Source organism: Melanaphis sacchari, unplaced genomic scaffold, assembly GCF_002803265.2.
Source record: "Melanaphis sacchari strain LSU unplaced genomic scaffold, SCAv2.0 Contig26_pilon_pilon, whole genome shotgun sequence".
NCBI classification, from domain to species: domain Eukaryota; kingdom Metazoa; phylum Arthropoda; class Insecta; order Hemiptera; family Aphididae; genus Melanaphis; species Melanaphis sacchari.
In genome coordinates, this window is record NW_020271143.1 from 13,116 (window position 1) to 29,667 (window position 16,552).

The following is a 16,552-nucleotide window of genomic DNA, read 5'->3' on the forward strand; positions in this document are numbered from 1 at the left end:
AATGTTATAAGTATTTAGAATTTCTTTTTATCTTTTTTATCTTCTGATATATTTTTTTTGTTATTGAATATTTATATTAACATTTTTAGGCTATACAGTTTACAGATATTAAATAATTAATGTACCTACTTTGCTAAAAATTCTAATTTCATTTTTCAATTTTAAGTTAAATGGTTTTTTTTAGATTTAAGTTTTAAAGCTAGTTTTATTTAAATTTGTAAAAAGTTAACATTTAAATAAATATAATTAAGTATAAAAAAAAAATTAAAATAAGATTAAATTGATTAAAAATTGGAGTTATGTAATAAACATAAACTAAGACATTATTGGTTATTAGTGTCAATTATGAGCTATTTCTAAAGTGTAAGATTTCATAATTATATTATTTCTGAGAAATTCAAAGCTAAATAGTTGCCATGAAAATATAATAAGGAAGTTAATATTATGTTAGCATATTATCTAATTTTGGCACTCGTTTCTATCCAATATGTTTTACAAACTATATTTTTTCCAATGATTAAACGCACTTAAAATATTAAAATTATTTTTATATTCTATTAGAAATAAAATAATAAAGTAGGAAGTAAATAATTTAATAACTTTTTTTATACTAATATGATGTTATAACTAAATCATTAATAATTTGTTGTTACATAGTAGGTAATGAAATAATAAATTTAAAAAATACATCATTTTATTACTATTACTGCTTGATATTATTTTTAATAATAATAAATTTTAGTGTAATTTATAAATTGATAAATAGTTCAAAGGTTTAAAAAATAAAATACATAAAAGATCAAATACAATAAAATATTTACCTGTTTTTAAGCCATAGTTCACAGTAATATTAACCACTAATGAATAATTTTCAAATATTCTTGATAATTAAATTCAATGCTATAAATTATTGCTTATATTAAAAATATGATTATACCAATATTAATTATAAATAAGCGTAAATTAAGTTAATGAATATTTAAAATAATTTAATTATTTAAATTATGCTAATAACGTTTATTATAATTTTGTATTTTATAGGTGTATTCGAATCATGTGACAGCTTATCAAAAGATTACAAAGAAAAAGCGCTAACACTATTAAAAAAATATCGACCAATTGAAGATAACACACAAATGACAGTTGCACAAAAGTTACCATTTATTGAAGAATGGTGGCAACAAAGTGAACTTTTGTTGAAAGGCCTGTGTTTCCAGTATGAAGATATTAAAAAGTCTATCGAAAAAGCTGACCTTCATCTTAGGTAGATTTTAATTTGTGTTTTGATAAATCTAATGGTGATTTAAGTATTATATTTTATATTATAAAATATAATATTAATAATTAGTAATTAAATATTTTTATATTTTTAAGTTTCATGTAGTATACTGAATAAGTCAATTAATTCCACCAAATTTATCAATCATAAATCACAATAAGTGTATGTTTAATTAAATTTTTTATAGTATTATTATTATTCATTACAAAACCATTGTTATATTTAACAATGTAATTTAATTTATATAAGATATTAATCAAATATTTTATTTTATGTATAAAGTATTATATATATTAGATGCTACACAAACTTGTTTATTCAGACAAACATTGATAGAAACAGTTATATAGCATAAAAAGTAGGTCTAAGATCAATATAAAACTTATTGATATCTGAACTAATGTATGAATTAAAATATTATTTGTTTTTTTTTAGTAGAGAATTTGTTTTAAAGTACAAGTATTGTAATTTTTAATAATAAATATCATTAGTAATAATAAAATGTAACATATTAACTTTATTTTTATTTCAGAGTAAAATTTTTTAAAATATTTGTAATTATTTTTTAGAGATGGTTGTGCTGAAGCTTTTAACAAATTATACAACAAAAAAATACCTACCATTGTTTTATCTGCTGGCATTGGTGATGTCGTTGAACTCATACTTATGCATGAAAATTTGCTAACTGATAATGTAACAGTTGTATCAAATTTTTTAAAAATGTCTAAAGACAATAATGGCTTATCTACAATTGAAGGGTTTAAAGGAGAAAAACTTATACATGTGTTTAACAAAAATGAACATGCATACATTGATACACATCAAAATGTAAAAGTAATAACAAATATTAATTACTTATATGACATAAAATTGTTTTTTTTTTCAGGATACGCATTTAAGTGGAAGGTCCAATGTTATCCTTTTAGGTGATTCATTAGGAGATGCAAACATGGATGGTGGTATTCCATATGATACTGTACTACGTATAGGATTTTTGAACGCCAATTTGGTAATTGCATATATTTTGTATATTATAAATAATTTAAATAAATATTGTTTTTCAACATTATATAATATTACATTAATTACAGATGGAACACGATGATGGTTATTTGCAACAATATAAACTTGCTTTTGACATAGTTTTAGTTCAAGATCAAACGATGGGATTGCTAAATTATGTGTTGGATGAAATAATCGGAGAAATATCAACACCATCAAATAAAAGATAATATGAAGATACAACAAAGTGGCTATTACTAATACTAAAAAATCAAATTACATGTATATTATTTACATTTTACATATTTATAAAATACAATAACTAATCTGTTATAACATTTATCTTAGAAAATAAACTAAAATAATATAAATTGAATAGATTCATTATTTAAATTTTAAGGTAATGAAGCTATAATTTGGCAATCAAATAAAATTATTTTGTGTTGAAATTTAAAATTGATTATTTATAGTATTAAAATTACTCACACACATAAAGAAAAAAAAACTTAAACAGTATTTTAATATGACTTCAACAACAACAAAATATATAAATGAAAACAAAAATATTTTATGTAACAATACAAATTTAAAGCAATAAAATAAAATATTATGACAATAATAATTTAAAATATACTAAAAATTAAACTACATTTTATCTAATAAAACATTTTATACAAATATTAAAAGAAAATGAGGTTATACCCTAAAAATATTACCATTTTTTGTCATATAACTGCGAACACCTAAAAAAATTAAATATAAAATCATTAATAGAATTTATACTAAAAAAACTAAAAATTGTATTCTACTATTTTGATTTACCTGTGGTTTCGCTAACTCCACCTATACCTAACATAGTTACTTGATCAAGTAGAGTAGCAAGTGAACCAGGCAATGTCGCTTTGGATTTGACCATAACTATTGGCTTAGGTTTCTTTGCTGTCTGTGTGTGCCAAACCAAAATCTGTAACAATCATATATTTGTGATAAAATTATAATAATATAAAACAAAAGCTGAATAATTTTAAATAACCAAACTGTGATGAACTGACAAACTTAAATAATTTTTTAATGATATCTTCCATGTTTATTATTTCTATTTTGTTTATAGGTACAATATGAAAAAATATTTTCATCTTTTTATAGGTATTTCTATGGTTTGATAATTATATAAACCATTTACATTTATTTAATTACCTTTTAAAATAAATTATGCAATATAAGTAGGTAGTTAGTGTAAATTATAAATAAATAATATAAACAGAGAGAAAAATGCATATAATTAATAAACATAAGAAAGTTGTACAAATAAAATTTAAGAATTAAAAATATATAAATAACTGTTTAACATAATAAATATTTTATTATAAATATTTTTAATGTTAGCTTATAATAAAATGTAAGATAATCATTCTAAATCATCAAATTCATTTAAATTCAAAATAAAATAAAAATATATACATCTTTTGAAAGCTATTATTGCTAACTTTATAAACCTATATTAAATAATTAATATGTAATTTATTATTTATACAAACCTTTGTGCAATTTTCTGCTTTTGGTTCAATTTCATCTAATCGAATAGCCAGTGCTGATAGAAACCGGTCTTCTTCAAAACCCGCCTTATATGGCATAGTTGCATAAGGATATTTGAATAAAAGTTGAACATTAATAGCAAATCCAGCCATGTCTACTGGAAATTTTCTTTTTGCTGGCCAGCTATCAAAAAAGCCAACTACTTTGCCCTTAACACATAAAGGATTTATAAGTAATTTAGTCTATTAGATGCAATGTGTACAATTAATAATTGTACATATTTACATATCTGTATAATTATATTATAGTCTGTAACTAATGTAGTCGAGAAATTATGGTAAACTAACTTTATCAATGATCGGTGAACTAACACCATACTCTCCAACCAAGCCAACCGGGAACATTGATATTTTCTTTGTGGTACGTATTTCCTTAAAAAGATCCAGATGGAACGTGTTGTCATCATCGCCAAAATAAATGACAGCGTTCGAGTCACTAACGTTGTGATTCAGTCTTATCCAGTTGAGAGCAGCTCTACGGTTGGAAACACCACGGGGCATGGCATCAGGGTCGCGTTTATATATCGAGGGCATAGGGCTGGCAATATAAGTGTAAGGAATGCCTGAAAAATTATCAATCATGAGTCGAATAAAATATAATAATATTTTGAATGCCACGAGTTTTATAAGTATTAATATTGGTTGCAGCGATTAAATGAGCCGGGGGTAAAAATATACACAGGGCCACTACATATTTAAGTTATAAGACAGGTTCACAAGAAATAGATACATCATACATAATATTGTTAACTAGTTACTACGTCTATTTTCTAGTTATAATTTAAATAAAAACTACTTATCATTTACTTATTTGTGGATTTTTACTATAGGTACCTAAGTGAAAAGATGTAAGTACTGGGTACCTACTCGAGTATTTAATTAGGTACTTTAAAATCTAACTAGTTTATTTATTTTTATTTATAATAATTGTATGCATTTACAAGCTTTTAAAGTTCAGTTCCAAATTGTTAATAAAATAATACTATAAATTGACAATAAAATGTCATAAATTAAAATTATAAATTCATGAATTTCAGAAACTAAGTTTTACTATTATCACTGTGTACAATAGATTGCATGTTATAATTATTTTGAATTTTGATGGTTAAAAATGAATTATTGGTTCTAATTTTTATATTTTCTTGGCCACTATTAAAACTTTACGACCGGGCAACATAATATTATCATTGAATATTATTCTCACTGAAATCTGGTAGTAGATTCATTATTTGTAGACTGCAGTCGGGTCGATCATCGGCTACTATCCAGTAAAGTCGGGAGACGTGCATTAGTGTCTGACCTAATCTGGTGAGCTCGGCAATTTGCTCTCGTCGTGGATATGTTGGCGTAATGAAATAAATGAGAGTAGTATCGTTCCCTCTGACGCCGTTACGGGCAGTGTCACTCTCCCCCCCATCGTTATTGTGGTTATTTGCCGGGTTTTTATTGACGATACTGCTTGTGCTGTCAACTGTTTGTCGCCGATTGCGGTTAAATGTGTCCTGTAAAAATAAAACAAATAAATAATTATTACTATTTTCACAAATCCCAAATAGTAATGTACTTAAGACTTTTATAATATTTAAACCTAGGCCGTCCAATACATAAAGAAAAAAAATAAAAATAAATCGCCAACGTATATTAAGTACACTATTTCACTAATACATCTGTAAAAAATAAAAACCTTCACATAAAACTGCTAATATAAAAAACATTTCTAGAATCCATTTGGACTTACGAGCTCTGGTATAGTGCAAAGAAATCAAGTATCTATAAACACAATTCAAATTTTTCAAAATATTTGCCTCGGAATGATAACTAACGTCCAAAGCTAAAATTTTTCATGACAAACTTTCTTTTCATCCCAACCCTCTTGTAAAAAAAAATTATCAACCTTATCCATTCCAGGAAATCTTATACAGGAACTCATTGGTGATTTTATTGAATTTAATCGTAGCATTTTGGACATCAGTAAATCACATTTTATTACGAACAATTTCATTTTTATTTTTCATTATTGATTGACAATAGCAAAGAGTTGTACCACTTTTTTAAACATTTTTTGTTGATTTTGTCAATAAATAAAATTATTATTGTACAGAACTAAAAGAAAACAAATAATGTGACGTTAGATATAAACCAAGTACCACTGTAGTTTAATCAAAAAATAAATAAAACTATAGTTTCTATAAATATTTAAATATTTTTTATTTTACATCGACCAAACAGCTATCTGTATTCTATAAAGTTTAAAATAAAGTTTTCATAAACGAACAAAGTATTATCATATAAACATATTCGACACAACTATTTACCTTTTGGCTTTTTTTATTAATCTTATACATCAATATTTATTCAAAACTTAGGTATGAATATAAAAAAAATATTTTAGAAATTTTTAACTGTAAAATGATTTTACATTTTGACGAATTTTATCAAAATTCTAAATTTAAACATATTATATAAGAAAAAATTTGTAACTAAATACCTAGGTATTTTCAATTTGTTTTGATTAGTATACAAACAAATTATGAAGAACCTTTTATTAATTCGAGATTTTTGACCGAGTAAGACACTTTTGCGTTTAAAATTTCATACAACTAGTAAAAGCTACATGAGCACAAGTTAAAATAAATACCAAGTGTCCTGGTAGGTACTACTGTCCTAGGCATAGGCAATATCTTCAATTTTATCCGAAAAAGTTAAATTGTGACATTTTTATAATCGTTAGATATTATTTGTATAGATAAGTAATGGATTTTTCGCACTTACCCTTAGTTACCTATTAGATAAAAAAAAAAAAAAAATATTAATTATATAACATTTATTTTGTAATTAAACGTAATTGAATACTATCGTAATTTTATTTTTTATAAACTATTAGGCCTTAATGAGAAAAACTGATATGAAAGTAATAATTTTAATAACATAAATAATTAGTGTTTCAATTATGCTTTTTTTATTTGATTTTATTAACGGGTCCTTTTTTTTCCGTTATCACGGATGGATTGTTATAGCATTATCACAATTACAAAAATAAAAATTTCCGATTATCAGAAGCTTTTCTCGGATACCCAAAGTTAAGGCATGGCTACGTACGAGTATGCTGCACAAAAATTTAACAACTCTTCTTCAATAGATATTATACACCGAAAAAGATATCAATATCAAGAACGTTATTGATACATTTGCTAATCAAAATAGGTTTATTTTACTAAAATAATAAAATATTTATTGTATTATAAATTAATGATTTTTAAAGTGCATAATAATATGTAGTTAGTGACGCATTTAGAAGTTTTCCTTTTTAATTAGTTATTTAATAGCAAATGAATATTAAATAAAATATTGTTAATTGTTATTAAAGAGAGAGTGGGGACAAACGCCTACAGCTTGTTTTTCAAAGAGAGATTTAAGCCTCCCTTCCCTAAAATTCAATCAAATATCTGTCATAGTCCTAGGTACTTAATGATTTTATGATAATTGAACACAATACACAAATTGATCAAATGACCGATTAAAGAAATTTTAAGAAAAAAAAATGTATTACAATACCATTTTCCAAAGAGTGATTTAAAAAAAAAAAAAAAAAATTATAATATTTTATGTTAATCGCGCAACAGCTCTTTGTAGATATTTTGTTAAGTCGTACGTGCACGTGTGATACTAGTGCTAGACGCTAGTACTTCAGTTATAAACATACCTGTAGCACATGATTGATATGTGCGTCCAAGTAGAGGAGTGCTCCACTATGTCATTTATACTACAGTATACATACATTTATAATCTATTACTGAATATTCACCCGAAATACACGCATAAACGAAAAATTTGTTCCACTGAACTCCTTAGAAACGTTGGTATCAAATCCTAAAAAAAATTTAAGTTAATCATTTTTAAATATCGGAGAATTAAATAATTGAATCTCAATTTGAAGTGAATTTTATTATGTACCTAGTAGGTAGGTATTTTAATGATCATAAGGAAAACAATCATTAAAATAAAATTTTACGTACTATGTACTGTAATATATTTATTTTTTTGTTTTACAATTATATATGGTAAATGAAAAATGTATAAAAGAAATATTATAGGTAGTTGAAATATTTTTCTATTTTGAATGATTGTGAAAGGTATTTATTAAATTGTTAAAATGCTTACCTACGTACTTAATTGAAATTTTACCTAGAAAGATATTAGGTCATCATTATTATAGACTCTCGAGATCTCTAAAGACAATTAAAATTATATAAAACCGTACGCATTAAATGACAAATTACTCAACAAACGCCCAACAACTAAAGTTCCTACCCAGATCTTTAAATAAACAATTAAAAATATGTATAGAAGTATTTTGTTTATTTTATATTTCTTTTTATAGTAAAAATTATCACTTTCAAATATATATCTTATTAAGTTCTTTAATTAATGAAAATCTTTTAAAATTAATTTTTTTTTTTTTTGCAAATGTATTTATAAATATTAAATATAGTCTATATTATTATGTAATATGTTGTCAGTTTACATAATATATACAGTTATAGCATAACCAGTATATAGTTTATTCTAATTAATACTTAATTACTAATTAGTATAGAATACTGTATTACTTTTTTCGATCATTGTGACTTTGATTGCCATAATTAAACATTTTTACTTTATATAAATATATAATATCATATTATTAATTATATAAAAATAACTATACTATTTAACGATAGTTATTATTTTAAGATTTAATTTTTTAGATTCTGAGTAAAGTGATGTATTGGTATTATTCTATGATATGTATTATTATAATTATTAGATGTGTATGTATACATGATAGTCGATAGGTAGTCAAAAAATGCTTTGATTTTCAACTTCGAAGGTGGTTTCTAATAGTAAGTTGGATCTAGTTTGTTCTAAATAAAGGTTGAAATTCTCAGTATTTTTTCAAAATAATCGAAAAAAACAATCAAAAGTAAATGAAAACGAAAATTTTTAGAATTTAGTTTTACTTAAATTAAAGTTTTTTTTACACAAATTTGAAATAAATTGACACTTGTATTTTTTTTCATAGCTTTTTATTTTTTTTAAGTTGTCTACGTTTTTTCAGTTAAATTTAATTGTTCGTCATTTGAAACCATACCTTTTTCTCTCTGAGACATTAGAAATTGTCCTTCTTTAAATTCGGATAAAATTGTCATAAGAACTAGAGTTTCACCACGAGCAATGTAAAAAATGTCATCTAAAGATTCTATAAATTAATTTCCATTATTATTTTTATTATTGATTTATTATTGCGAGTTTTTCTACAATGGCTGGTAAGTATTAAGAATATATTTTATTTTAATTAAAATATGACAATCTAATGTAGTTGGTAGGTATTCTTACATTTTTTCAAAAAAAACTTTTACTTCCTCAAAAAATAATTTTTTACTATAACGTATTGTATTTTTTTCTTTTAAACACAACTAATAAAATCTTCCTAACATCTATAAGTTGATGGCATGGCTAGTAACTTTAATATTTCTACTAGATTACCTCAACTTAATATATATTATTGTAATTTTTTGTTGTACTATTAATGCAATTTTAACTAGCCATATTTGATAATTAGAAAAGATTTTTTTTGTTGTATAAAATTCAAATATATAACATGGTATAAAAATAAAATAGTCTATAAATTCTAAGGTTATAATCTAAATAAGTACCTAATATTTAATAATATGCATAATATATTCTATATTATAAATAGTTCTACGGTGACCATGAATAAGACTATAAATAATAGCTGTAATTAAAAGTACTCATCAAACAATTAAATAAAAATGGATATTTTTATAAAAGTATTAAATTCTTCATTATGACAAAAAAATAATAGTTACAGTAGAAATGTTACAATAATTAAACATCCTTATACTCGTATAAAAGAACAGCCCTTTTTTATGTTCTCGTTTTGTGACGACACTATTTAACATTTTTCCAATTATTTTTCACTGAGTTTTACCAAATACTCCTACGAGTGATCATTATATTTTTGTTTTATTTATAATTAAAAAAATGTGGATTATAATTATTAATTACCGTCAGTGATTGCAAATAATAGTAGGAGCACCAGTATCGTAAGTTTAGTAGTAATATTGCAGTCATATACAGGAAAATTGACTGAACCACACAATATTAATGTGGATATTATAAAAAAAACGTTAGTTAAAAAAAGAGATCTAATTAATTTTTACACCATTCATTTAAACATTTTGAGTTTTTTGTAACTATATTAGGTAATCAAATTTGAAATGGTTAAGTTTAATTGAAAATTACTTTTCCTGTTTATTAAATTTTAACTCTTAAATTCTTCAAAAACAAGTCTAAAACGCCGGGATCTAATCCTTTTAAGATTTATAATAGTAGTAAGGTACTAACTATTAAATATTATGTATTATAAATACATAGAATTCCCTAGTTTATTTTTTAAATTTAAATTAGGACATAAATCGTCTGTACTTAAATGTATAATAAGAGTATATTAGTTCTTAATAGTAAGGAATTAAACAAAGCTATGTGTACGCCAGTGTAGTCAATAATTGTTAGCTAAAACGTTAAAATAAGGATAATAACATTAATAACATGTCTGTATTTTTTTTAATTTTTCTGACTAGAGGGGGTATAAGGCAAAAATAAAGGCGGTACCGTATCTTTACTCAAATTCGTTCTTCATCGTTTAACACGGAATTAAAATTTAACACATCCATTACTGACATTACTACAGAATTTATTTAATGACGAGGTACACTAAACACCTATACTATATATACAACAGAACTAACTTTTTACTATGAAGGTGTATAATTAAGTATTTGCATTGTAAATCTAATATATGTATATTATATATATAGAATTGTATATTCATCAAACCTTACGTGAAAAGTTGTCAAAATCGATGTTACCTTTACATATATTGTCTCTGTCTTATAAAATGTACAAAATAGCAAATTTACGTTCAAACTGTTCAGTAGAACCGACTTTGAAATGTTAGTTTTAGTATTTGAATGAATTGACCTATTATTTAAGTTTAAGTCAAGTTTAAGTTTTTAACTTCTAATATTTATAATACCTACTCAAACCTATCTTAAAAGTTAAAATATCGAAAGAAGCTAAACGCTTAAGCATAAATAATGTTCTTATCTTTAACATTGATAATATATATTTTTATTGTAATATTAAAGCTAACAACACACAATTGTATTGGTTTTATAATTGAAAGCAAATTGTTTGTGTTACATGTTTGTGAAACGGAGACAACACGTCATGCGTAGATAGAGTTATCTTAATATACATACTTAAACACTTTAATAGTTCATAATATTTGTTATTAATATTATATACCAAATTCTTAAATTGTAATCACCACCGATACGCTCAGCGAGTTCTATAATATAGGTAAAGCTACAAAGGCAAACATTAGTTGGTTAGGTTACAGTTATCTTTTATAAAAATTAGCTGCGTTTCGTGAGCGTACTTATTTTAAAATTTTTTAAATATTTATTGGAGGTAGATCTGTGTATTGTATTGATTACACGATATATTAAATATTTTATGAATAATATAATAATAATAATGTATGATGAAATACATTAAACATTTTCCATCATTATTAAAAAAAAAAAATACATAATTAAACGATGTAGATAAAATGTTTATTAGACACAAGTTTATAATAATTTATTACTTAATTAACTAGATGTGATAAAACGAAAATCTTTTTTTAATAAAGTAGTATTTTTTTTTTTTATATGTATAATAAACGGTAAATTGACAATTTTGTTTTCGGATTATTCATAATTATATTTAAGTATTTTTCTTGTACCACCGCTCTCCCAATATTTGTTATTACTTAACCAGCAGTAAGAGTAGTTTACTTGGCTATTCGACTATTATGCAAACATTAACATACTTGTCAAGTACATTATAGTCATCGGAACACATTATTCGTAAAATATTTGCTAATTTGCTGAGAATTCAATTATTGGCGTGCATTCCTAATATATGTATAATACACCAGTCGAGAAAACCCAGCTAAATTGTGTCCTGGAATGAATAAATAGCTAGGTATCTACAAGTACTTTAGTAGATTTTACGATTCTCGTTTGATAAAAACTCCATTATTTTTGTAGAAAAACATACAACTTGAATTTTTCTGTTTGTCACATCCAACGCAAATAATTATGATAATAATTATTATTATACCTATAAATATTATTGTTTATCATATGTATAATTTGTAAGTTATATAATTATACGTGTTGTCACGGCAGAATAACGCCACTGACACACCGGTATCGTTGAAAAAACCCAAAATCAAAACAATAACTACTGAATGCTTTAGATAGAATCTGCAGTGTGATGATTCGCACACCTTATAATAACTATATAACTAAAACATACCGAGTCGTAAATAACTACAATGATAAATTATTCATTTTTCCCACCTGCTACAAAACTGTATATTATTTCGTTTGAAGCGTCGCGTAATCGACCGTCACTTCTTTTTCGTTTCTCGGCCTTGAAAGACCAGCTTTGTTCACTTTACTGTAATCCAGTCCTCTAGTTGTCGGTTTTTTTTTTGTTTTTTTTTTAATATAATGGATCTTTCCGTCGGTGAGCCAAAATTGGTATCGGTGATTTTCATTTTTTAAATGGAAATGATACGATCATTCATTATCTGTCCGATTTGTTTCTTTAATTTTAATTTTTATATGATTATTATGTTTTAGATTATGTAATGTTTTAACTAGACGTCTACAAGGCCCACGCTCGAAGTTTTTCGTAATCTATTTCCTATACAGGCTGTTATTATGATTATTATGGTCAATTACCCCGTTAAAACCGTGAGAATTAGTGTTATATATATATATATATATATACATGATTATAATAACTGATTTGAATATTTTTTTGAATCTATTTTATTTCTCTTAGCCTTAGTTTAATGTCATTCAAATTCTTAGAGCTAAATTTAATTTTTATAAACCTATCTATTCAAACAAATAATTTGATTAGAATGATTATTTTTTTTCTCTCTCTCAGTTCACACCTAATTTTCTTGTTTTCGGGCTCATGAAAACAACTTTATCGATTCGAAACATAATAATATATAAGAACAAAAACCCATTGTGCTTCGACTCTACGAGGCTTCGATTCGTTTGCGACTCGACTTAAGAAACATATGAAATGAAACATGGCGAGCGCGTTTCATATTTTATTCTTTAAGGCCAATATTAAATTTATTACCTCGAAAATTAGTATAAACGACCGCAGGGAATAATAGTATAGCATTAAAATATCGCGTATACAAATAACCGTTTAAACTTAACGTGACTTTACATTTTGTAATTAAAATTTAAACCAAGAATATAATATAATGCTACATCAACGCATCTTCTATGACGATATTTATAAAACGTCTTAAAAGACGGTTATTAAAATTCTCCATGTGGTTCAGTGCGGGTGACCAGCAATCGCTCTGAATTGATTTTGTGGTTTCGTAATTAACCAGCCGATCGCACACCGTCTCCGTGTTTCATGTCGTGTTTTTATAGCGCAGTCTCGATTCGTCAAACCACGGATTCGATACCGGATAAACGTATGGGTACCAAATGGTGGTGATGACATCATGCAGTTCTTACTTACCTAACCAAACGTAACCGCGAAGTAAAAATAAATAGACGTTTAAAGCGCATAAAGTCGGGTGGCGTTTAAAAAAGTTTGATAAAATCGAGATAACAGGTACCTATTGGTATACACAACGGGCGACCAAGAAAATCGGATACGGCCAAAACACGAACACCACGACACGGCACGAAACACGGAGATATTGTTATATGCAGTCGTCAGCCGGTCCGGTCGTTTCGCGGACCCGAGTAAAAATGATTACCTATTCGCGTGAAACAAGAACGATGATAATATTACGACCTAAGCCGTGACGACGGCGAAAGCGCGATAGGCGGTAACGACGCGGTTGTCGATGACGTACGCGTAACGGCACGCGTTCCTCGTCAATAACGACCCCGAAGTCTACGACGCTTTTGCGCGACGTTTGAAGATTTCGAATTTGTCGGATTTCCTCCGCGCGAAACGAAACGAAAATCGAAAATATTCGTATCGTCGACGTTTGCAAACATTGCGCTGTACCTATACGTTCTTTTATCATATTTTGTGCTACGAATCACGAAATTCGCAGGCAGCTAGGTACTCACCCGGTCGGCGGGGCTGCGCAGGTGGTCGCGGATTTCGCACACGGCGTACAGCTTGGACGTGCGCGGCATCGAAGAGTCGACCGACTTGGACCGGTTCGGGCCGCTGTCCGCGGCCGCGGCGTTGGCCGGTTCTTTCAGCAGCGACGCGGACGACTGCGGGGCCACCGCGCAACACGCGGTCGCCGCGTTGAAGTAAAACGCCGCGGTGACCGTGGACACGGTGGCCACGGCCAGCAACATCACCGCGGCGGTCTTCCACGTCTTCTTCACGTGCATGGCCGTCGGCCGGACGACGCCGGTCTTGCAAGCGCTGCTGCTGCTGCTGTTGTTGTTGTTGTTGTGGTGGTTGTTACATCGGCCCGACGACGGTGCGTGCAGTTGCGTTTTGATTCCGCACCTGTAGCCGTTGTTGCTGACGTAACCGTTGTTGCTGTTGTAACCGTTGTTGCCGTTGTAACCGTTGTCGCTGTTGTTGCTGCTGCTGCTTCCGCAGCTTCCGCTGTATCGGCGGTCTGTCATGATAACGCCGTCATCGGCGCGGCGAACCGGAAGTTGTCGGGACTACGCCAGAAGACTGTTGACCGGAGACCGTTGGGGCGACCACGCGTGGGGTACCGGGAGACGGGCCTGAGTGGCTGTAACAACTACAGCTGTCGTCGCGGGAGGCGTGCTGCAGTAGTCGTCGGTGATTGAAGTGCGGCGACGGCGGCGGTGACATGACTGCCGGACGATCACCGCGCCGCGTATTGCTGGCACGCAAACGATTCCTCACCTAGAACACGTGAAAATCAGAACCTTGGTATACGAGTGTCTACGGACGTCGCGGTATAGACTGTAGGTATACCTATGCAGTCTATACCTGCAGACCTGACGTTAACTATCCCGATAGTACGATATTACCACGTCGAAGCGTCACGTCACGACCATTTCTAGGTCAAGTACGCATTCCGGCTGTATATATCAAGTAGAGGGGAACGTATCGTATGTTCCGCAACGCGTAAGCGAACTCTCGCGTGGTCTATGGGTACATCGGAAATGTCTGAATAATTGTCTAATCGATGTAATATTATATATTATTATGGCCGAACATATAATAGGTACACAGATTGCACATATTGAGGCCAGTGTTTTTTTGGGGGGGGGGAGGCCAGGGTGATGAGCGGTAGCCTTCGTCTCAAGTGGGAACCTAAGACCTAGGTGGTAAATTTCTATGTGTTTTTCCTCAAAACATGATGTATTAACGTACGCGTAGGTACCTATACCTATTGTCGATTTGTAGGTGGAAATTTAAAAATGAAATATAACCGTTATCGTTATTGCTATTAAAAGTGGTATGAAAGTTTGTATAACCAAACACGCGAATGGTACCATTATATAACTGTTATATATATATATATATAAATTACATTAATACCTGTCATGTGAAAAATTTATATTTAAGTAAAATACCCTCGCACATTATGCGCGCAATGGTAGCTAAAAAATCTAGGAATGATAGGAATTCCATATTTATTGAACATTGTATCATTGTGGTGGTGGCAATCATAACCTGGATGTTATAAAGTAATATAATTATAATATAATATGATGCAATACTTAAGGAACGTTTAAAACTCTAATTAAATACGTCTTGAAGTACTATCCCCAGCAACCCTCTAAGGAGATTAAAAAGAAAATGATCAAGATGACGCTCTTGCCTAATAGAAAAAAAACGGTCTTTTCACATGAACCCACCAAATTAAACATGAGGTACTGTTGATGGATGGTTTTCCCCCTCAAACTAACCAAGTCATCTTTATTATTACTATATTATCGAATTTACTTATTATAATTTTTTGAATAGATTATAAATGTGCTTTTATGAATGAAAAAAAAAAATAAAATATGAAACAAGGTCCGCTGTGATGATAGAACATGACTTAAAAAATAATATTCGAAATTCCTGTCCAAAAGAAAATTTTTGTTACTATACTTTGCTCTAAGCCTTTTTTTTCAAATCTAAGATTACAGCAGAAATAGCTCATTACACTGAATTATTCCCTCAGAGAATATAATACTCACCTAACTATTTATTAGGTAGAAAGAAGCAATAACAACATGTTGTACAGTGGCAATTGACCTAGCGAGCGTCCGATGCAGTTAATAGGTTTTTGATTTTCATAATTTCTGTTAATAGTAACCATAGACATATTGTATAATGTGTAATATTATAATCGTATATTCGTATATACCTACCAATCGCGTTGTGATATATAATAAATTTGTGGGTTTGCCTTTGCCTACGGGCTTCGGCCTATATAATATTGTTGTTACCTATAATTAATCAGTAGTTGCAAGTAGTTTTCAACAACCTAGTTAGGTGGAATGAGAAAACAGGTCAGTGGAATCAGTGGATAATTTCATTTTTCAAAAACTTTTATATTTTGAGAAATAGT

At 28.3% G+C, this 16,552-nt stretch overlaps 2 protein-coding genes across 3 annotated transcripts in view; one reads left to right on the forward strand and one right to left on the reverse strand.

Moving 5' to 3' along the window:
* Nucleotides 1-1,034: 1,034 nt before the first annotated feature.
* Nucleotides 1,035-2,612, forward strand: LOC112595301 (7-methylguanosine phosphate-specific 5'-nucleotidase; the record flags this gene model as incomplete). Its single annotated transcript, XM_025340448.1, has 4 exons — nucleotides 1,035-1,264; nucleotides 1,849-2,107; nucleotides 2,166-2,288; nucleotides 2,371-2,612. Coding segments are annotated over 4 exons (753 nt in total), but the record flags the coding sequence as incomplete, so codon positions are not given.
* A 320-nt stretch (nucleotides 2,613-2,932) lies between these two features.
* LOC112595341 (galactosylgalactosylxylosylprotein 3-beta-glucuronosyltransferase S-like) overlaps nucleotides 2,933-16,552 on the reverse strand; it is a 35,798-nt gene continuing 22,178 nt past the window's right edge. For both annotated transcript variants that reach the window (XM_025340496.1, XM_025340497.1), the window contains exons 2-7: nucleotides 14,118-14,889; nucleotides 5,081-5,378; nucleotides 4,165-4,439; nucleotides 3,820-4,026; nucleotides 3,104-3,245; nucleotides 2,933-3,024 (exon numbers count right to left, since the gene is read on the reverse strand). In XM_025340496.1, coding sequence (XP_025196281.1) covers nucleotides 2,978-3,024; nucleotides 3,104-3,245; nucleotides 3,820-4,026; nucleotides 4,165-4,439; nucleotides 5,081-5,378; nucleotides 14,118-14,636 — 1,488 coding nt within the window. In that variant the 5' untranslated portion in view covers nucleotides 14,637-14,889 and the 3' untranslated portion in view covers nucleotides 2,933-2,977. The remainder of the gene's footprint in view (nucleotides 3,025-3,103; nucleotides 3,246-3,819; nucleotides 4,027-4,164; nucleotides 4,440-5,080; nucleotides 5,379-14,117; nucleotides 14,890-16,552) is intronic.